The 22,550-nt window shown below is 41.8% G+C and overlaps 1 protein-coding gene across 1 annotated transcript in view; it reads left to right on the forward strand.

Moving 5' to 3' along the window:
* LOC131571349 (neuronal acetylcholine receptor subunit alpha-7-like) overlaps window positions 1-22,550 on the forward strand; it is a 57,118-nt gene that overhangs the window by 32,740 nt on the left and 1,828 nt on the right. Inside the window, exons 5-9 of the mRNA XM_058824041.1 lie at window positions 682-761; window positions 1,973-2,140; window positions 3,812-4,006; window positions 5,281-5,367; window positions 18,589-18,698. Of these exons, the coding sequence (XP_058680024.1) occupies window positions 682-761; window positions 1,973-2,140; window positions 3,812-4,006; window positions 5,281-5,367; window positions 18,589-18,698 (640 nt within the window). The remainder of the gene's footprint in view (window positions 1-681; window positions 762-1,972; window positions 2,141-3,811; window positions 4,007-5,280; window positions 5,368-18,588; window positions 18,699-22,550) is intronic.

A 22,550-nucleotide genomic window follows, 5' to 3' on the forward strand; every position in this document is an offset into this window, starting at 1 on the left:
AGACCCTCTGGAACAAGCCCCCAGACCTGCTTCTTTGAAGAATCGTGTTCTTGTCTGGCTCATTACCCTTTAATTATTTCAGAATTTTGGAATAGTAAAGAAATTCTTTATTCTTGGTCCCTCCTGCTGTTGGAGTTTCAATGAATCTCCTCCTTCAAGCTCCTAAAATAACTTCTCTCCAGTGGTTTCTTCCAATGCTGGAAGCAAACTCTTGTCCTCTCTGCATCTGAGGAGACTGCAGAGTTGTTATGTCAGGCCACCACTGCTGTTACAATGTATCTGTTACTACAGATATCTGGGTAAGATAACAGATAAGGTGATTTAGGTGGTGAGCTGACTCATTTTGACAAGTGCCCTAGAAGAGCCTCATTGTCCCAACTGTCCAGTTTTGGGATACAGCTAATGTGGCACTTTTGCTTCTTTTCCTTCTGCCTTTTTTCTGAGACATGCAACACTCTGCTTCTCACTTCTTCGAGGACATTGCAGCATGCAAGCAGCCTGCCAAGGTGCAGGCTGAGAGTAACTACGAGGAACTGAGATACTTATCAAGGGACACTTCACCCAGATGTAGGAACTTAATTCAGCCAAAAGATTATTTTTATGTTGACAGTTACATCTTGACTTGCACATCAGCTTGCTTTTTCTTTATTTTGTTCTGTTTTGTTTATACTGTGTTTACAGTGCAGATGAAAGATTTGATGCAACTTTTCATACAAATGTGCTGGTGAACTACTCTGGATCCTGCCAATATATTCCTCCAGGTAGGGCACAGAGAGTATTTATTTACTTTTAATCAAATAATTTCAAGCAGGTTTCCTTCGTGAATGAAACAAATGGTGTTTAAAAGCCCTCTGTGGAAATTTTGCAACCTAATGTTTGCAACCTTGCAAACATTATTAGACTGTCTAATAATGGGACAGACCCACTATGAAAATTTAAGTCCAATATCAGTGGCATTTACACTTTATTAAGCAGTAAAATATTCCTCTTACCAATTTACTCAAAACATCCAGAGGCACCCCTAAGTAAGGCGGTGTGCACTATGTCATCATGTTTTATGTGCACTCCAGCTAGGTCTCTGTTGTGTGGAGAGGTGTGTGAGCAGAGGTGACCCCAAGAGCAGCACTTGCTCAGCATTGAAGCCCCGCTTGCCAGGCTGAGGCTAAAATCCAGGTGACAAGACAATATGGGATTGGTCTCAGCCAGTGGGGCCCAAGTCTCAGTCTCTTTTAATTTCTGTTGATGATTCCCTGCCTGCGTGTTCCAGCATCCAGGACTCACCTGTGAACAGAGAGGCTATTCTGCAGTTGCTCACTGTGGTGGACAAAAAACTTCCTAAATTTTGTGTCATAGCATAGCACTGTCTCCAAGCAGGTCCACAGGGCCCAGTAGGGATCAGCAATCATTCCCTGATGGCTGCTCCCCTGTTGTTCCCTACCCATTAGACCCCTTAAATCATCCCAGAACATGAACTAGACACAACCAGAGTTAAAATCAAGGCTTGGTTACCACACAGATGATAAAGGCCATCACCAAGCAAGGTTTAGGAGACCAATGTATTTTAAAAGGGCTGTGGGCCTGAGGCATGGCCTGTCCAGGAACTCCTTTCAAAGAGCTAGTCACAGAGCAGTAAGCCCCTGGCGTGTACTCTTTGCTCCTGTCAGACCAAGCAACACTGCCTGCAATCTACTAGGGCCAGCTGGCACTGGGAAACAGGCTGGGCTGCTCCTGGTTGGCCACAGTGTCCCAGGCAACCTACCTCAAGGATGCAGTGAGAGAGATCTTCACTGGTGGAGGAAGGAACATTATTCCTCTCATGGCAGCATCTTCCACCTGCAGTACTTGTTTGGTTACCCCATGACTGTATCACACAGAATTTTTGAAGAGGAAACTTGTTCACAATCAGAGACAGATGAGGGTAAGATGAAATGCACCCTGCACATGCTTGATCATGACTGATTTCTGTCCACAGGCATTTTGAAGAGCACATGTTACATTGATGTCCGCTGGTTCCCCTTTGATGTGCAGAAGTGTGATTTGAAGTTTGGCTCCTGGACTCACAGTGGCTGGTTGATTGACCTGCAGATGCTCGAGGCTGATATTTCCAACTACATCTCAAATGGAGAATGGGATTTAGTGGGTAAATTGGCCAATGTATAAATTTTCAATAGTCTAATTTTCAAAGGTAAACCTCAAATATATAGAAATTATCAATCAATTGGACATGGAATGCAGATATTAAAAATATAGATCTAAGAAGAAGTAAAGAAAGAGGAAAAAATCACATATCAGAGACAGCCTTTCAGCAATGTTCATTGAACTGTGTCTGAAAACACTGTGTTCTGAAGCAATTGCCTGCCACTGAGTACATAAATGAAAGCTACTAGTCCTGACGCATCTGAGCAGTTTGTCAGTACTAAACTTGGATGTGTCTCTTGTAGGTGCATGGAACACTACTGTCACATTTACTCAAATACATCAGCAAAAATGATTGGTGTAAAAAGTATTTCAGCAACGCTTTTACATAAAAGGATCTTTCTCACCCAGAAAAGCATCAAAATGTCTCCCAGTTCACAAAATGCACAGATTAGTATGTCTCTCTTCTATGCTTTGGAAAGTACCTGTATTTTCAAAAGAATTTATGTCCAGAACTAGTTATTCAGAGAACTAGTAAGTTATTTTGAGCTCATTTATGTAGCTGTAAGTCACAAGCAATGTTACAGCAATTGATGGAACTTAGACAACTGCAAGGAGAGGTTACGAAAAATATGTTTATCTTCTGGTCCGGATATACAGACAAGGAAATAAGTGCCCTACCCAACTGCATGCAGTATTTTTACCATGCAGGGCAGCTGAGAAATTATATTCAGTTTTATGAGAAGCCAGAAAACTCCATCGTGAAATCCTCCTAAAGTCCAACTATTTTAGAGCAATCCTTCCTTTCAGTCCTCCTTTACAGTGGGTATTTTTGTCCAATAACTTTGCATATGTGATTAAGAGTTTGTGGTTTATCTGCCTTCAACCCTGACTGGGGGAGAACAAAACAGGGACTTATTTAGCTCATACAGCAAAAGCATTAAATAGCACCTCAGGCAAGCCATGGCTATATCCTTTAAAAAAACTTTTCTAAGCCTCTGCCAAAATGCACACATTGTCATATCATCTGTCATGTCCACAGAAACAAAAGAGAAGTGAGCAATTTTGGCATGAAAGATACAAGGTACTGACTTCTTCCATCTCTCCTGATATTTCCAGTGCTCTTGCAGTCCCCATCATGGAGCATGTCAGGCAATCTGCTGCAGCGGGATCACCATGGGCAACCCTGCAGTACAGCTGTATTGGACAGCTATGTCTCTTAACCTTCAGATATATAACAGACTTTGAGCTTAACTTGGCATCCTTTTTGAAAAGTAAGCCTGTCTGTTTTTCCTGACAAAAAAAGGAGCAAAAATGTATAGAGGATCACAGAATAGTAAGAAGCAGTGGCACTTGTCACCCAGAAAATCTGCTGCATGTGCTAGTGAATATCACATCAACAGTGTGTTACCATTCACAGAATGTAGGAAGGCAGAATGCACATTGTTGAGGTTGTGATGCTCAGGACTGTTTTTTTGTGGCTCAGATGAGCTTTATTAGCTAAGCTAGGTTTGAATAACTCAGAAGGCATGAAAGCAAACCCTAGAAAACACAGAAGATGGACCAAGAATAGCTGAGGTGACACACATTGGCTCGTAAACCATCACTTCTTGATCCAGGGAGGTAACTGGGAGTCCTGCCTCTCTCCTCACTGCTCTGATCATCCTGTCTGTAGGTGTCCCAGGGAAGAGGAATGAGATGTACTATGAATGCTGCAAAGAACCATACCCAGATGTGACGTACACCATCACCATGCGTCGACGCACCCTCTACTATGGCTTGAACTTACTCATTCCCTGTGTTCTCATATCTGGCTTAGCACTGCTTGTATTCCTTTTGCCAGCTGATTCTGGGGAGAAGATTTCTTTAGGTAAGTGCTAAAATATTCATTTGTTTTATAACCATCCTATAAAATAGGAAAATAAATACCTCATGGCACTATGTTGCTCAACGAAGAAAGATTTCACTAGAAGAGAGCAATAGAAGTACTTTTTTGGTTACAGGAGCAAGGAAACAGCTTTCTGTATGGCATTCACACATCCTGTGCTACACATAATATCTTGTGGCCTTGGAGGAAGCTGAACTTGTTGCTGGCATAGGAGGCAGTGATAATATTCTGTAATGCCTGTTGTTATGTACTTTAGTACATCTCAATGCATTTCACAGCTCATTGACTCTTGACTCTCTTTTTCAGATGAAACATACTAGGAAGCAAAGAGTGGAAGAGCTGTGAACAGCAGCAGCTGGGCACTGGATTTTCACCTTAAAAATTAGCTCCCAAAACACCTAGTCATGTGTCCCCTGTGAACACAGCCATGGGAAGGGCTAAATGAGATTTACTGTTGTGTGTGTTGATAAAAATGGGAAGGGTCTCCTTCCAAGAGGAGATAGGCAAGACCTGTAAATACACCAGACTGGGCCAGCTGAGATCTTAAGAGTTAATTGTGCATGATTCTGTCTCAGGACAGAGACTTCTAAATCATATGAATTGTCCTCAGTTTTTTGGTTAAAAAAATGTATCTGAGTAGCCTGCCTTACAAAAAATAAAACACAGGCTATCAGGGGTACAATTGCTGTCTATGAAATAAAGGATGGGGATAAGGAAAAGAGCTATTTGAGCTGAAGTACAATGTTGACATAAAAATATGAGCTAATGTTAATGCATTGACCTTTTGATTTCTCAGTATCAGGATGGTTAAGTTTAGCAACAGCCTTTCCACATAGAATAAAGAGCTTCTTTTATAACAGGCTGCATGTCTTTGAGGGATGTTATATAATATGTGATAGCAAAACCTAGGCTGCTGTCTGTGCAAGTCTCTCCTAGCCCTTAACAATCATTTGGGTTTTGTGCAATGTTTCGGAAAAGCACTGTAGTTCACCAGTTTTGCAAGCTTCGTTTCACTCAGCAAAAAAGATTTCTCCATTACTTTGAGAGAAGCAAGGGTTTGTGTGTATTAGAGAAAAGGGAAAAGAGAGCAGATAGAGTTGCATCTAAAAACACTCACACTTTGTGGAAGTTCTAATCGTCATGGGTTTGCCTTAGCTGTATATCAGGACAATGCTTTATTTAACAGCAAAGACATCAGAGGAGCAGCTGCAGAGTTCATTTACCTTATTCTTCCCAAATATGTTCACTCCCTCCAGGTATCACCGTCCTTCTTTCCCTGACTGTATTCATGCTGCTCGTGGCTGAGATCATGCCTGCAACTTCTGACTCTGTCCCACTAATAGGTAAGTTGATTTTCACTGCTTTGTGCACTGTGTATGATAACTCTCAAGAGCTGTTCAAAGCCAATTTGAGGACTGACTGTTACTACAGTTTTGCATTCAGCAATGTCAGGAATGTCAACCTGGATTTCACCATGTGCATGTATGAAAAGGACCTACATGAGGTTACAGAAAGGCACTGGAAATCATAGATAAGCAGGTAACTGCAATCAGGGATTGAGAGGACATAGACTCTACATGGCAGAAAATTAATTTTTCTTCTTCTGCATCACACCACCTCCCTGCAATTACACAAATCCTTCCTGCCTTCCCTCTTCCCTCAATCTGAAGAGCAATTCGGGATACAACAGTCATAAATCAAGTATATCATTGAAGCATTTTTAATGTATACTGAAAACTACGGGGCAGATCATCATCTTGGGATTGTGAGCGAGACAGACATTGTTACAGCCTCTGTTTTTATAGGACTGCTCCTTTACCTTGATCTCATGGGGTCTTATTGCAGGGTAGACAAAATAAACCTGTCCTATTTTACAAAGTAACAAATGAACACTACCTAAAAGACCTGTGATACAAACCAAGACTAAAGTATACATTCTGGACAGCAGAAATGAACAAAATAGTCAACAATATATCTGGACGCTGATGTAAGATGCATGTCACATTTGTATAATGAAAGCCTCAAAAAACTTATATAATGACTAGGACAAAAAAAAAAAACATTTACTCAGACAGCTTCATGGTCTCTCTTCAAGGCTTTAAGACTAGGCCTGACTCTGAGGAAGGAGATAAGCATGCAACAGTAGGTACAATGGCACCCATAGGCAAGAGTTTCTGAAAGCCTCCAAAAAACTTACTCATCTCAGTGAAAGTCAGCAGGACTCTTAGCTTTGAGTCATACATGAGCTTCCAAAAATCTAATAAAAGCTCTTTCTGAGCATGTACCTCGGACACAATGGAGACAGACACAGTTCTAAGAGAAACTTGTGTGCAGGAAGGGGAAACAAGCCATCTTGAACCACTGTTGACATAATTTTGCTGCTTATAATACAAAACAAATCCCATTTAGAATTTGTAAAGAGGTACACTTGCCTATGGCCAGTCCACTAGCTTTAACCTGAACAGTTTCTACTAATACAGTCTTCTATCACAGAAGGTAGGATTTGTACCGAGAAAAACTATGAATAATTATGTATTTTTACGGACTTTGATGTTGCAATGACAGGCAATTTCTGCTTATCAGAGAATTCCTAAAGTTGCTGTAAATGCTATCTACTACTCTCTCATTCTCTGCAAATATTTTAATTTGTTATTGCAGATAATCATGGTGGTCAGGCATGATTTATTCTTATTAAATTTTGGATGTCTGTTCCCATCCCCATCCCCTTCCTCAACTGTCCAGAAATGTTCCCTGAGGACTTGCTGCCTGATGTACCCAGGGAGAGAGTCAGAATGACAAAGCTCTTGTTCTCTGGATTGTCCTTTTGAGAGGTGGATGCAAAGCTGTCTTTCTCCATCTCCTTGGTCTTGCAATCATCCCATTACGATTCTTGATGATCGCATGGATTTGGGCAGGTTCAGATCTCACAATCAATCCATGAGTCCTTCCTTACTATTGCTGGTTGTGTTCCTCATCCTTGAACCATCTCTAAACACAGACACATCAGAGACCTTGATGGTGCAAACTAAGGCAAAGTACACACTGCCTTGATCTTATCACTGTTCACTGTCACTGAATCATCCCCTTCTTTCAGCAGCAAGTCCATGTTTGCCTTGTTTAGCTGTTTGTGTAGTCTTTGTGTAGTGATGGAAACTCTTCCTGTTGCCTTTGATACCCACACCAGCTTCAATTAATGAGTTTTAACATTTCTGACACCAACCATAATGACCAGAAAATGCTCCCAAATTTTCATTTTGTAGCCTGTCTCTGCTTCCCCCATCTCTTCTGCACTGAAGCCCTACCATGAGTTCATAGTTTGGCTGCACTCATCTACTGGTGTGCTTACTTATTTCTTACATTTGCAGGCACTGTGCTTAAACTCTTGCACTTTTCCTGTGCTGCTTTATCTTTCAGAGCATTCCCTGGTAGGATCCCAGCTACTAGTTCCCCAAAATAACAAGTCTGTTCACCTGAAGTCCAAGGTCTATGCTTTGCTGTTCTTAGTCCTCACTCAATTAATGGTCCTGAGCTTCACTATTTCACAATAGCTCCAGCCTAGGTTGCCACTGATTATTATGTTCCCCAACAGTTCTTCATTGCTAGTGAAGCACAATGTGCACCACTCCTGGTTGTACATTATATATGTGCTGCCTTTTGAGCAGTCATCAGGGTAGATCAAGCCCCTGGTGGCAATGAGAGTTTGTGAGACAGAGGTTTCCATGAGTTGTTTTAAGAAATCCCCATGTCCACTGTCTTGGGATGGTCTATTATGCACTCCCATGACAGAATCACTCCTTTTGGCCTCTTCACTGAAGCGGATCCACAAGTTCTCCAGCAGCTCTCATCCATCCAGACAGAAGCCCTTCACACCCAAGTGGCTCCTTCATATAACTTCTTTTCCTGATGAGCTTCTGGTAGTGAGAAATGTCCCTCAACATCTCAGTTTTCCAGTAACATTATTTCTTCACAACTATGTGCAGAGTTTCAGTTGAGCCTGCATATTCCCCAGACTTAATGCATTTTTTCACTCTGATGGTGAGATCTTCTACCTTGTTTCACAATTCTTGAGGTCTTTCTTGCTCTGACTACCCAATACTATTTTTTCCACCCTTTTCTGCTACTTCTGCATTTACATATGGGTTGTTACCTCCCTTCCACAGTATTTCTAGTTTTAAATCCTGCCTTTATCTTCTTGCTCCACACCAAATTTGCAGGGAGACTGCTTATCCATTTGGCTTCTGTGCCCAAACAGCTCTTTTTCAGTAAGTGCTCAAAGCTGGACTGTGCACTTTTACATTATCTTGAGTTCTGAAAACCTTATCCTTACTCTAACAGAGTGACATAGCATGCTTTCCTCACAGTGGTCCTACAAGGTGATCTCACAGAGAATATTTTAGCTGCTAAATAGAATATGCCAGGTCATGCTCATAGTTTTTCAGTTTCTCAGTGTGATCTCTAGTTCAGTTAAAATACTCAGAATTAATACAAGGAAGAGGAGTATATTTGGAAAGCTCATTCCAGTTTTGAATAATCAGCATGGTTAGCAGCAGGTTTCAGGAATGAACAAGTCTTCTAAAGCATGTGGTTTGTGAAGAATGCAGATAATTTGATCTTGAAGTAGAAAGATCCCATGCTGATCTGCTGAAGAGTCACTGTTATTGGTCTTCATGCATTGGGGTGCAGAGATACTTTGAAAACGTGACTCCACATGCTTTAAAAATCTGCATTATATTTTTAGGACCTGAGTTTTTAGAAACAAACATGCATCCATACCTCTCTGGATCTGTCTGCACCCTCACAGCCTTTGCCATTTCAAAGCCACTAATGCCTAACATGCACATGCTGTGCTTTCTTCTTCTGACCTCGGCTTTAACTACTGATCTCTAAAAATATGGAAAAATATCACAGCTGCTGTTGGAGTGTCTTTATTGAGGTAGCAAAGGAGAACTGGTCTAATATGACACCAAGAAAAGTACTAACTTTTGTGATCTGGAACATATTTACAGAGTAATGTGGAAATCATAAGTTAGTTCCTCTCAGTTGAGGGGAACTTCAAATTAAACAAAGAAACCACCTATCAGATTAAATAATCAGGAGGATTCAGGTGGGACAAGACAGCTTTTTTGTACCTTTGCAAAATTGGTCACCCCTTCCTTGGTATGTGTTCTGCATTTTCTGTCTGTTTATAAAGCTACCCAAAGCAGAGACTCTCTTGGTCCACATATCCAATTTCCCCAGACGAGAGATTCCCATTTCTCAGCAGCCTACCAACTATCATGTTAATATATATTAAAAGAGGTCAACTTCTTTTTCTGTAAGGAGCAAGTGACAAGACTTGACCTAGGAATCAGTAGCTGGCAGCTCAGCGCCTTAGAGCACCAGAACCCTACTGCTCCTGCTGCAGGGTAGAGCTTTCATATGTTCCAGTTGGACAGGTTGTCCCCTGCTCTCACTCTGCTTTCTTGGGGCATTCACATCAGTACCTCCTTGCCCAGCAGCATTCTCACTCCCATCCTTCTCTAGCACACCCTCCCTTTTGGGGAAAATATTTATTTTCAAAGCCCAGTTTTCAACAGCACACATCTATGCAAAGAAGGGCACCAAAATATTTCAAAACTTGAATCCTGCCCTTCCACAGAGATTCCAATGGAAGGAGAAGGCCGAACCAGGGAATGATGTCTCTGATTCTGTTTAAAACATTAGTCACCCATAGCTCAGCAATTAGCTCAACCTTTTAAATAAAAAGAGTCGAAGGCCCATGACATCTACAAACACAACAGTTTGGCTAGAATCCAGCACATGTCAACTTTATGAACAAAGATTCTTTCTCTACAGTGTACTGGAAGTCCCTCCTGGCACTTAAAACCTCTAGAGTATAGCTCCTGAAAGCCTTTCAGACCATGGCTATACAGCAGCAACTGTGTCCTAAACTTACCCTTTCTACTGTAGCTTAATCATGCCTTGCGGGAAGTGTGTCTTGCTGCAGCCATGATTTTACTTACTTTTAATTTTCTTTTTAAAGTTACTTTTGCCAAGAGTCCATATAAGTAGAAAACTGGAGTTCATTACTTGAGGAAAGTTTGTACAGAAATGCAGAGAACTCCAGATGTGATACACAACTAAATTACTGGTCTGACTGTGCTAATAACTAGGTAAAATCATAAAGCCTGTATGATACAGCTCAGGTATAAGACAATTGGTTTTTTTCTCTTTTTAAAAACCTGTGTAATTATGCAGATTTGTTCTGAACTATAAATGCCAGTAATTTTGTGAGGATTTCATGCACCTTCCAGTCCCTATTATTGCACTTATCCAGTGCATTACATAGGAAGATGTAACCATGTCTGACTGTGTTGATTTCCTGCTTCAGCAACTAAATCAAAATTGAACAAATACTGCTATTAAAAAGTACTGTTATTTTAATTAGAGCCTTTGTACAAGATCAGGCTCTGCCTCTTGAAGTCAAAGGACTAGGTAATTAATCTGAAAACTACATTGGAGGTATTTAGCTCTACACTGTAAGGACCATTTTTTAAAATAAAGATATTGTGATCCATGTTAAGTGAATGGTTGAAACAAATTATTTTAGAGGTATTTTCAAACCTATATAATTCTATTATTCTAGGTAAATAATAGTGGACAAGGATCTGGTTTTGGTAATGGTTATATGGCCACTTCTCTGGAAAGGATGAGTTCTTTCCTTAGGCAATAGATATACGCCTGAATTCCTTTAAAGTCTTCATATCCCTGATCTGTTTCATAAAACAGTGTTTTCTATCCAAAAGCAACCTTATAATTAAGATTAGGAAATCATGCATTAAGAAGTCACTAAGGAACAAATTCCTCGAAGTCAATGCAGATTCTGAACTGCAACTCTTACATTTCATTGCTATCGTTTGGCTGGAGTCTCCTTAAGATTACACAGTTGGTAGTAATGTGGTCCCACATCCAGTGGTACCAAAAAAAGCAGTGACCAGAATCAAATTTATCATGCACTGTTGTAGGAAACTCTTCAATAATGCTTCAGGATAAGTTGCTAGTTTGGGCTCATGGACTTAAAAAAATTAATCTCCTAATGTAACACTTAATTTCTACCAAAATCAGCCAGTTTTTCAGAAAGACTGATCAATCCACAGCCCATGTTGTCAGACACGGCCAAAAGCCATTGCTCGGAAAATTTGGGCCAAGGCTGTGAGGAGCCTAACCAGTACACCTTCCTCAGTATTCTTTTCTCCTGCCTGCAATATCACCTCCAGAGGGGCAAAACTTTTGGGGCTGCATGGCACTGTCTGCACTTCCCCCCCTTCCTGCAATTCACCTCTGTTTTCCTGTGCTGCAGTCCCACCACTGTGAGGACAGGGTGGCACCGTACACAAACCTTAAATGCCTGCTTTGAAAACTCCACCCAGCTCTTTGCACTTGTATGGAGTTGAAGCTCTGCAGGCTTTGAGTTCAGGCCCCAGGTAGCACAGAAGGTACAGTCACACAAAAAGCAGCCAGCAGCACCCACGGCTGGACTCTTCCAGCTTCTGACTAAAGCTGCAATAAGCTCTGACTTAGCAGCTCTCTGTCCATCCTAGCCCATGCTCTGAGGAAGTATCATTTTCAAAGTACTTTGTCAAAGCAGATAAAGCATGCTTCTGCCCAACAGCCAAATCTTGAAATGAGATATTCAGATGTATCAGGCTGGTCAGATGATTTGTTTCTTCGGTAAACACTTTTTAGACCTTGTAATTTGAGGCTTCCCCTTGCACAGGAGAAGTAGTTAATAATATCTGATTGTCTTCCATGCAAAAAAAATTTCAAAGTGCTGCAAATCCTTATTTTCTACCAGCTCTCTCCAAAATAACACCACTGTATTTTTCTTTAAAATGAGTTTATAGCAGAAAGTGGGGAACACCAGGAAGCTGGTATGTGCACAGTGTTTGAAAGGTTCATAAGTACAAGGAACTGGCACTTCCTATGATTAATATTCATGTGATGCTTGACATTTTGGCTTGATGTATCAAATAAAGCGCAATAAAAATAAAGTTATCTCCATCTTCAGTTAGCAAAATCAAATTTCTCTGTCTTATTTTGCTAAGCTCCTCTGCTTTTTTAAAAATCACAATTTACTTGCTGCTTAGGGCTCCATTATAATGATATTTTCCAGTTGTGTCCCATCCTTGCTGCTCCTTATCATGCCTACGCCATTTCAGTAAGCATGAACACTTTGCACTGTAGTTAAGTACCTTTGCAGCAGATGCTTGGGGTGATTTCTTGCATTTAGTTATAGAGCAAATGAGACTGGAAATTACTAGGACAGGGAAGCAATGTGGTGCTTTGTTACCTTCAGGAGTTACAGATTGTTTTAAGTTAGGAACATAAGGCATTAGTTGCTCTCCCTAGAGAGAAAATTAGATTAATCCGTATTATATTTTTTGTCATCTTACAGTATGTTCTCAGCTGATGCCATCTCACTTTATTCTGTCCCTATGTGAGTTTTAGAGTGCTTTCCCCCCCATCCTTTCATGGTCCTGCCTGGTACCTTGTCAGAATCAGGCCCCTACTCAATCTCTTTCATGAAACAGAAATTCTCATTCATGGCAGCTCTTAGAGTTTAATCTCCATGATCAGTGATGCTTTTCCAAAGCCAAGAGTCTTGGATGTTTTTTCTTTACAGAAGAATACAGTCAAATGAAATTAGGGAACAGTTTTACTTTTCAAACTCCCATGTCTATTCTTCAAAAGCATGTGGAAGGAGAAGAGTTTCAGAACACAATTTCCCTAATCGTATGTCCACTTATGTATTTCTTTGCTGTCTGTGTACAACAGTAAGTCATAAAGAGGCTTTCTCCTCTATCTTTGATTTCTCGGTCTCTCAGTAACTCTGCCATTACCATTTTTAGACTGTCACAGTATCTGCCGAGCACCAGGCCTCATCCCTACCATAGGAGAAAAGAAGAAGGATAGTTGGAAGCCCCTCTGCCAGTATCTGAGGTTTTCATTAACCTACACAGGCTTTAGTTCTCTCACCTGGGCCATTCCAGAAGTAGGAGCAGTTAATATCTCATTCTGAGCTCACAAGAAAAACAAAGCATTCAGCCTGAATGACTGAAATTACCAGACTTAGAGTGGCTCCAACCCAGTTATTTATTTCACATGCAAAAGCTGATGTTTTCTGAAAAAATAGAATAGAAACAGGAGTACCAGTGGGAGACATCCAACATACAACTTGATCAATGTGAATATTTGAGCACAACACTTTCCTCCTTCCCCTAGTATTTCACAGGAACAAGACTGTGATGGGTCACAGTGCAGATACACTCTCTTGCTTGTGATTGACTATGTTAACAAATCTGGGTCTGATGATAACTGCTGGCATGATATGATATAATTGATATGATATGACATGATATATGATACTATACCACTTCTCCATGACAAAATCAAGACAAAACATTCATCTTAGGCATTCTGTTTTGTTTACCCTTAGCAGTCCTTGAAGTTAATCAAGTTCCACTTTAGTAGTACGTCTTCCAAAACATCTCTAAAATAATGCTAAAGTGCTTCTCTAACATCAGATAATGACAAAAAACATCCAAAAATGCTCTTCAAATTATGAATTGCAAATGATTGCTATATTTTTGATGTAGGTGACATCAAAGAACAAATAGCTGCCTGCAAAGAACAAATAGCTGTTCTCACTGACTTTTTAGAAGATCTTCTGACTATCTGTGGTTTTATTAGATCCATATTTGTTATTATAACAGCACCTGATCATCTTCTGATTGTCCTGGGACAGATGATGACAACTCCTAGATGTTAAAACTGCTGTCCAAATTGTTACATAATTCCTCTGGCAAAGAAAAGGAAGAATATCAATTGTACAAGAGCAAATATTTCATACTTCTTGAGATCAACCAAGCATCCAAACCAGCTGTTCTGTTCACTCACCTCTGCTGAAGAAAGCATCCTACTGGTTTTAAAACCTATGAAGAGCATTTAGAAGTGACTGGTACAGACCTCAGTTTCCCTGAGGCATGTTGAGGGGCTCCTAACACAGGGTGGAATTCAAACGAAACCGTCTGTACTAATATGGTCATGCAGATCGTGTACACTGCGGTGAACGATGTGGCTAGAAGGGTTAGAAGTAGGGCTCAGGTGTTTAGGTAGGATGTGTTTAGGCTTTCAATGATTTGGTCTTTTGAGTAGAACCCTGCTAGGAATGGTGTTTCGATTATGGCGAGGTTGCCGATGGTGAGGCGTGCAGTGGTTGTGGGTAGCATCTTTTGGAGCCCTCCTATTTTTCAGATGTCTTGTTCACCATTTAGCCTGTGAATGATGGAGCCTGAGCATAGGAAGAACATGGCTTTGAAGAATGCATTGTCTAACAAGTGTCTGGTGCATTTTTCTGGCTTGTGGCTGTTACCCAGAGCAGTCACTTCCAAGCTCTGCCTCAGATCAGGTGAATTATCATCAACCAGATCCTTGGTCTTTCACATGCACCCTGATCTGGGGTTGCTGTTCCTGACACTTCCCACAGTGAAGGGAATTGTTAAAGATTCTAAGCTAATCTAATAACTAGGAGTTACAAGTTGGACACAGAGGGATGTTTAGTGGGAGTTGTTAAGCATTTTCCTCTTGCGGTTTAAGTAAAAGGGACTGAGCTTCTTTGTAAAACCAGATTTGCTTTTGCCTCCACCAACAGACACATGGGCACAGGACTTTGTGGGGGCAACAGCTTGAAAGGCCTAAATGAATAAAAAGGATTTAGGATGTTTCCTAAAATACTGCTAGAAAGGTCTGGTGGCTAGGCCAAGGCTGTTGCTTGGGAGACGAAATCTCATTGGTCTCTTGTACCCCACCATGCTCCACCTCACCGGAACACATCCTATTTCTGTGCTCAGCCACATCAGTGGAGACCCAGAAAGAGAGTTTGCTAATTCAGGGCAGTGTGGGGCTAGGGTAGAATGAGTGAAGACTGAAGCCTTGTGGCTCTAAGGGAAGTGTTATCCATGAGCATTGTAGCTTGATCCTTTAAGCAGAAAGGCTTCTCTTCTCACAGGCTTGCTGGAGAAGGCTGAGTCATAGTCATAATCAGAGAGGGTGTCAGAGGTTATGTTGAGTTCCACTGTGGGGAACTGCAAGGAGTTTTTTTAATAATGGATGGTCTGGAACGAAATTAAGCCAAACAAGGCAAATGTTATATCTGAGAACCATTTATTGGTAATGAAAAGACAAAATAAAAAGGATTTACTCTACTAAAGAGAGCTAGAGAAGATGGAGCAAGAGGAAGAAAAATGGGAGCGAGGGAGAGAGAGAGAGGAGAGAGAGGGAAAAAGACGACGCTACCTCCAGAAGTTGGGGAGCGCCCTCGCTGTCCCGAGGCTGTGCACACTGCCTGCCTGTGGGCGGATCTTGCAGTGGCTGGACACGAGGGGAGAGGGATCGGGCCGGAGGGCAGGACCCTGGACAGGGTCGCGGCAAGGATCACGGTGGTGGGCAGGCTCGGAGGCGAGCAGGGTTGGACGCAGGTGGCTCAGGCAGGGATGCAGAGACGAAGCAGGCAGGGCACTGCTCAGAGACGCAGGAAGGCAGGGCAGACGCACGGGTGAGCAAGAGCCAGTGAGGGCAGGAGAGCCCAAAGGTCAGCTGGGGCCAGGGCAAAAGCTTAAGACTCAAGAAGCTCCCAAAAGGACAAAAGGCAAAGGATAGAACAGGCCCTAAAGAGACCCCAAGGCTTATAATGCTGATACCTTTTATGCCCCCAGCACCTCCCAAAGTCTGCCTGCTGACAGGAGACCATTGGTCCAGTCTGATGTCCCAGAGCAGTCCATCGGCAGAGACCTTTTGCCATCTGACTGGAGAGTGTCTCTGGGGTACAATGTCTTCAGTGTTCCCCTGCTCATGGGACTGCCTGTCCCATATGGGACATGAACTGGTGGCCAGGCAAAGTCTGCCCAGAGACAAGGCTTTCCTCCATCTTCTCCTAGCTGCCTTCTGGATGTGGCACATGTGCAACCCTTGCCCTGCGTGCCTCTGACAACCATTGTTGAGGCATAATAAAACTGAATTGGCTCCTCACAGGTGAACAGGGACAGCAGCCCTTGTAGCTGTCACCAAGTGATGGGTTTTACCTTGCTGGTGCAAGGGCAAAAGACTGTCAGGAACAGAAATGAGCAGACTGGAAGATTAGGCCATGCTTTTAAGGAGGTGCATGGAGGACAGCACAGGAGTCTTCCTCATCAGTTCTCCTGCTGCAGTAAGACTATGTTTTCTGCTGCCAGGAAAGAGAGGATGTAGGATTAAACCCTGGAAGAAAAGTCAGAAAATGCTGAGTAAGAAAGGATATAATTTCAGAGCCATACCTTTTTTTTTTTTTTTTTTTTTTTTTTGCCTTGTGGGCATACCCACGGAGTTCTGAGGGCTTTCCTTCCCTTCCCTTACAGGGGAGTGGTCAATGAGTCTGGACCCAGGGTCTTGGCCATCCCTGCCTGGTTCTAGATTGTAAGGACAGTCAGGGTTTTCAGTCCAGGGGATGCATGGGCATATGATCTAGCAATTTCTTTGTGATCAATGGCTATTCGTTCTACCTTCTCCTGTCACACAAAAAGAGGCACAGCCTCCTTTTGTGTGATAGGAGAAGGCAGAACTAATCATATCTCCAGCTAGAGATGTGAAAGACCAGCAGCTGTGCCAGTTATTGCTATATTTTTCCTCCACTTTCACTGTTGTCTCTTTAGGACTGCCAAAATCCATCCTTAGAGCTGTGCTGGGCATTTCCAGGACTTTGTGACTTCCTCTCTGAATACAGCACCTGCACCTACTTGATGGGCATAGATCTACCTGCCAGATTTCAGAGATGTCTTGTACACATTTGACTGCCTCACACTAACACATAGGGCTCAAGTACCGTGCACTGTGTCCTCCATCCTTACTTTCCAACTGAAGACTTCAGTGTACCTTGAATGGGAGCACCCCACTCCTCCCCTCAAAATGCAGATGACACATCTCCAGCTTCTTCCTTGCCTACCACCAGGCAAAACTATAAAATATCTTTCTTTATGGGTCCCTGGATCCCTTCTGATTCCCAGGCTGTTCTGGAGAGAACTGTTTTCTATTTAACAGCTGTTCTATACAGCAGTTTCCTGACATCTGTTCCTGGCTTTACAGCACAAAATACTTGGGAGCATCAATGCCTTTGCTAGTCATTGGCTAGGATCTTGAATCAGATATTATCAGGTTGTTTCCAAGTTTAACCAGGTGACTAATTTTCCAAGGATATGTGAAAAATCTTAGCTAAAGCCATTTTAAATGGACTATTTCAGGCCTTTGAAGTCTTGTGGCATCAAAATACGTAGAGTTTAAGGAAGTTATTTACTCACTCATGGTAGTAATTAAACAAACAATATCAACACTGCTGTGTTTCTGTAACATGGGACATGTAACAACTTCCATGAAACCTGGTTTGCTCTGCTTCTGCCTGCTTGTTGACTCTCCTCTCTATGAATAAGTGCAATAGAGACCTTTAAATTCAATTCACCCTTGGGACTATTCTTCTAATCTAGATACGTAATTCATTTTGTCATGAAAAGCCATACCTCTTGAAGCAATTCCAGCATTGTTTTCAGGATGGCCTTAGAACCTCATTATTGTAGACAAGCTTTTTGCTTCCAAAGCAGTAGGATTTGATATTAAGAAACACAGGCAGAAGGAAACTTGCTTTGGAGCTTTGATTGATTTCTTTACTTTTCCTTCAGGCTGCAGGAGGAAGGAGGGCTGGGGGTGCAAGAGGCTGCAGTCTGGGGCAGTGTGATGTGCTCTCCCACATTGCACCACTATGTCAGCCAACAGTAATGCTCCCTGGTATTTTGCCACTGAAGCCTTCAAATGTCATTACCCCTTGGGCAATTCTGCTTTACACTCCAGCACATCAACCTCACTTCTGGCATGAGGAAGCTGTACTGCCACTTGGGACATGTGGCTTCAAGCCTCAGTTCTGGCTTTCAAGATCTTGGTTTCTTTCCTGCACGGCAGATTAAAATTTAGCATTCAAAGAGGCTTTAGTGTACTTTATAGGAACTGGAAGAAGTGGTCTTGAGTGCTAAGAAGAGTAATGAGAAATATGCCTAGCCACCTGGGAGTAGTAGTGGTGCAAAGGTGGGGAACTGGTGGCACTTTTTGGAGGGATGCAGAGGCACCAAGAGGACAGCATCTCCCTCCAGCACCTCTGCTGGTACCATGGAAGGCCTAGGACTGGGAATGCTGGTGTTCAGTGGTGTTCAACTTCTCACTGTCCTGGCAGCAGGCACAAAGGTCTTCTTACTGTGAGGCCCTAGACTCCTTTTCAGGGACAAAACACAAACAGTTTTCACCTTCCGTGTGTTCAGGGCCTTCCCTCACAGGAGAGAAGGGAGTTGAGCAGATACACAGCTCAAATGCTCCAGTGCAGCAAACCAGAGAAGAGGGTGTTCAGATGTGATGCAGTGCTTCTCAAATGTAGATCTTGAGGCATAGCCAAGGAATATTATGTGCTCCTTGTACTTCCCCCCCCTGTAACCAAGTCCTCCTTTTGCTTGCAGCTCAGTATTTCGCTAGCATCATGGTCATCGTTGGTCTGTCTGTGGTGGTAACAGTGCTGGTTCTGCAGTTTCACCATCATGACCCCCAAGCAGGAAAGATGCCCAAATGGGTAAGCAGCTTTGGTGAGAAACATTCAGGAGGTTACTACTGAAAGAAAAGAAAATTGTCTAAAAGCTACAGTAAACTTGTTAATTGTTATAGGTGAGAGCCAGAAGTAGTTTTCCATTAATTTGAAGAGTCAGTTACAAGCAGCATAGTTGATGCTTTTGTTTGCAATTGAAGGGAAAGAGCAAGCATACTAAACATGCTTTTCCACTGAAAACAGTTTCTCCTATTCTCCATAAAAAATAGTTCCTCCTATTTGGCCTTTGTTTTCAATATTGTGATGGAGTGGTTGGGTCATTACAAAGTTATCTCATTCACCACCCAAGTGACAGAATGTGCTAAACAAGCACTAGTCTCTACTGGGCAGTTTGTCTGCTGCCATCTGATTTATTCCCAGTGCATTAGCATGTGAACCCTCTTTTCTCTGCAGCCAGCAGACTTTGTCAGCCCAGAGAGGTCTGGCACCAATGCCAGCTGGCTTTCAAATGGAATGTTTCCTTTAGATTTTCAAGTTAAAAGAAAATTATGTTCTATCTATTTAAAAGATTTTAAAATAGGCAAGATATGCTTGTGTTCAGAGAATGAAAAAGGACAAAAGCAGAAGCAGATAGTCACAGTCAACTATCTACCACCCTGTTTGTAGGAGACTGGTTATACAACATCCTCTGATATCTTGTTCACCACATTTTTCATGCTACACAATTATCCTGACATTTCCCAATTATTTCCCAAAGTGCTGTATGAGTAAAGAACCTCTTACTTTCAAGGTAGCAGGGAATGTGCATTCTGGATGAACCAGCTTGTAGGCAAAACCTGAGGGCACAAATATGGGAGACATTTTTTAGATATCATCATGGACAGATTCTGCAGCAGTGTAACAGAACCCATTTTATTGCTTTTTGACTAGCCCAGACACAATGCCTCATGTTAGTCCACCTCACAGGCCCTGCAAGTCAGCTCTTGCTCTCTACCAGTCTCATGTTTTCTTGTCTGGAAACACAAATTCTCCTTCAGGAGAAACCTTGTTCAGTGGCCTGACAGCTGAACTGACATACATTACACAACATACCATCAGGAAGCAAAAACTGAGGAAGGCATAACTGGGAAGTGCAGATGATAGACTGTAAAAGGTGTAGACCAGACAAGTTTACAGAGCTGAGGGATCTCAGGAGGAAAAATGTGAATGCCAAGTGTGTAGGGAAGAGGCTGACCCCATAAAAGTAAGCACTTATGCTCTACAAGCCATAGCCAAGGCTCAGTTGTTAGAATTTGTGTTAGTCTCTATTCTTTTTGTTGCTGTTTTGGGGTTTTTCTTTTTTTTTTTTTTTTTTTCAGTTTTGCCTGTCCACCTATGTCAGGTGTTTCTTGAATGACTTTTGCTCAGTAAAAAAAACCAAAAAACTGAAGTGAAGAAGTAGCTTAAGAAAGAAGAAAAATTTTTGCATTACATTTTTCTGCATTTCCAGTACCAGCTGCTGCCCTTACCATTTACTTATTCCCACAATGTTCTCTTCGTGTCAAAGGCAGGCATCAGCTTATTGCAAGCTCTAGCCCTGATTAATTGGATATTGTTACAGGATTGTTCTCACCTCCTGCTTAAATGGATTTGTCTGCTGGAGTCAGTTGCAGGGAGAGGCATTGGACAATTTGGCATGTGTGGGAGCTTCTGCAGACCCAGAAGATTTGAATGGATGCATTTCCTAAACACAGCTGCTTTCTAAACCATTTACAGTCGAGCAGTTTTTTTCCCTGCCTGTCTCTCAAGGGGTCTGTGCTTGCACTTTGCAATAGAAGAGGGAGGAGAGTGCCTGTTAGTGTCTATCTTCTCTGTAGGTGTTCACTTTCCTTATACCATTGCTTAGAATTGTGTCTTCCTTTCTATTAATCTTTGATGACTTGCAAACCAGCTTTTTCCAAGAGAGGAATTTAAATCCAAGGTGTTCAGTCAGGGCATTTGTTGGCTACTCAGTTGAGAAATGAGAGCTGCTGGCTGATGGACACTTTTGATAATGTCTGCTGAGACAGCATGGAGAAAAAACACTGAAGAAGGCCCAGCTAAGGAGCTGTTTGGGAGTGGATAACATCAGGTATGGACTACAGCTCAACTGACCTTTCTCTACTGATAGCCAAGACTGTTTCATGGTAAAGAGATATAGAGAGACCAAGCACTGAGGGAAGAAGGGTTTTTGTTGGAAAAGGCAGGAGAACTCTGGGTCTTTGCTGTGCTTAAAGCAGGTTTGTTGTGTTTCAGGCTTCTCTGTTGATATGGTTGAAACTTGGACATGCACAGTTCTCCTAGGTGCAGATGTCCCTTATCAAGAGAGCTTTAACTGGAGACTGTCTGCTCTGGGCTAGGCCAGGCTGGTGGCTGTGATGGAAGCTAGCAGTATAGCTGTATTATAGATAGGAGAGGCTCACAGAGGGGTTGTTGACCTCTAAAGACAGCTGTTCCTGTGTACTTCCTTCATAGAATTCCATATATGACAATGCAGGTGAAAGTGTAGATTCATATTTTCATACAGCTGTAATCCAAAAACCTGTATGCTGCAGCTGTCTCTTGAATTAATTGTTATGACAAGAAGAGATTGATGCCTGAGTGTCTGTGTTTTCAAGGAAATAGGGCATTTGAAATCCAAGCTAATTAAAAGCTGTGTTACTGTCTTCTGGGTATTTATTTTTCTATGGGAAATGGGTTTGACTGTAGTTTTATTCCCTAAGGAATAAAAACCCTGTCTTGAAGGAAAAAGCAGCATTCCGATATAAAAGTGCTTTTTCACCTCATGTATCCTTTCAGAGTTAAGGCAGATGTAATAACATTTTCTAATAAAAAAGTTTGTCTGACTAAGTGTTTTGGAATTTCACATTCCTATAGAATTAACTTCTCTCTCCCCTTTGCAACCAACACTGTTGACACATTGCTAGAAATTAAGACCTTCGTTTTGTTTCATGTTGTCCCATTTTGTGTCCATGAGCAGTCTGAGCACATTATAATTAAGTTCAATTAAAGGCAGAATCTGTTTTTCAGGCTGCAACACTATGGGTAACTATTTGTTTGTGGTGACTATGGAGAAAATAATGAAATATTTAAAGCAAAAAATTATGAATAATGGAAAACAGTCTTTCAGGACTTTCATAGTTTAAACCTAGCTGGCATTTAAGTACCAGACAGCCAGTTGCTCACATCCCAGCTCCCTTCCCTTGTAATGGTGAGAATAAAACTCCAACACTTTGTGGGTTGACAGAAGAACAGTTTAATAATTGAAACAGAATACAATATCATAATATGAATAATATTAATTATAATAATGAGTAACAATAATAAAAAAGAATAACTGCAATGATGAGAGAGAGTAATAAAATGCAATAGAAACAAGTGACGCACTATACAATTGCTCACCACCTGCTGACTGATGCACAGCCTGTTTTTGAGAAGCAATTGACGGCCTCCAACCAACTCCCCACACTTTATATCCTTTTGGAAGATCCCTCTGGCTAGTTCAGGTGAGCTGTCCTGGCTATGCTTCCTCATGGCATTGTGTGCACGTGCTCACTGGTAGAGCACAGGAAATTGAAAAGTCCTAGATTCAGGGTAAGCACTACTTTCCAACAACCAAAACATCAGTATTTTATCAACATTATTCTCATACTGAATATAAAACACCATGCTGTACCAGCTACTGGGTAAAAAAATAACTCTATTCCAGCCAAAACCATGACAATGATGAAGAACAAAACATTGACTAGAGGGAGAGAAGCAAAGTGGCTCACAGAAAATGGTACAGGACTGTGACATAGAAGAGCTCACATTGCAGAATTAAAAAATTCTGTAACTGCCTTTCACTGCTCATTGGTTTTG

This window comes from Ammospiza caudacuta, chromosome Z, assembly GCF_027887145.1.
Source record: "Ammospiza caudacuta isolate bAmmCau1 chromosome Z, bAmmCau1.pri, whole genome shotgun sequence".
Classification (NCBI taxonomy): domain Eukaryota; kingdom Metazoa; phylum Chordata; class Aves; order Passeriformes; family Passerellidae; genus Ammospiza; species Ammospiza caudacuta.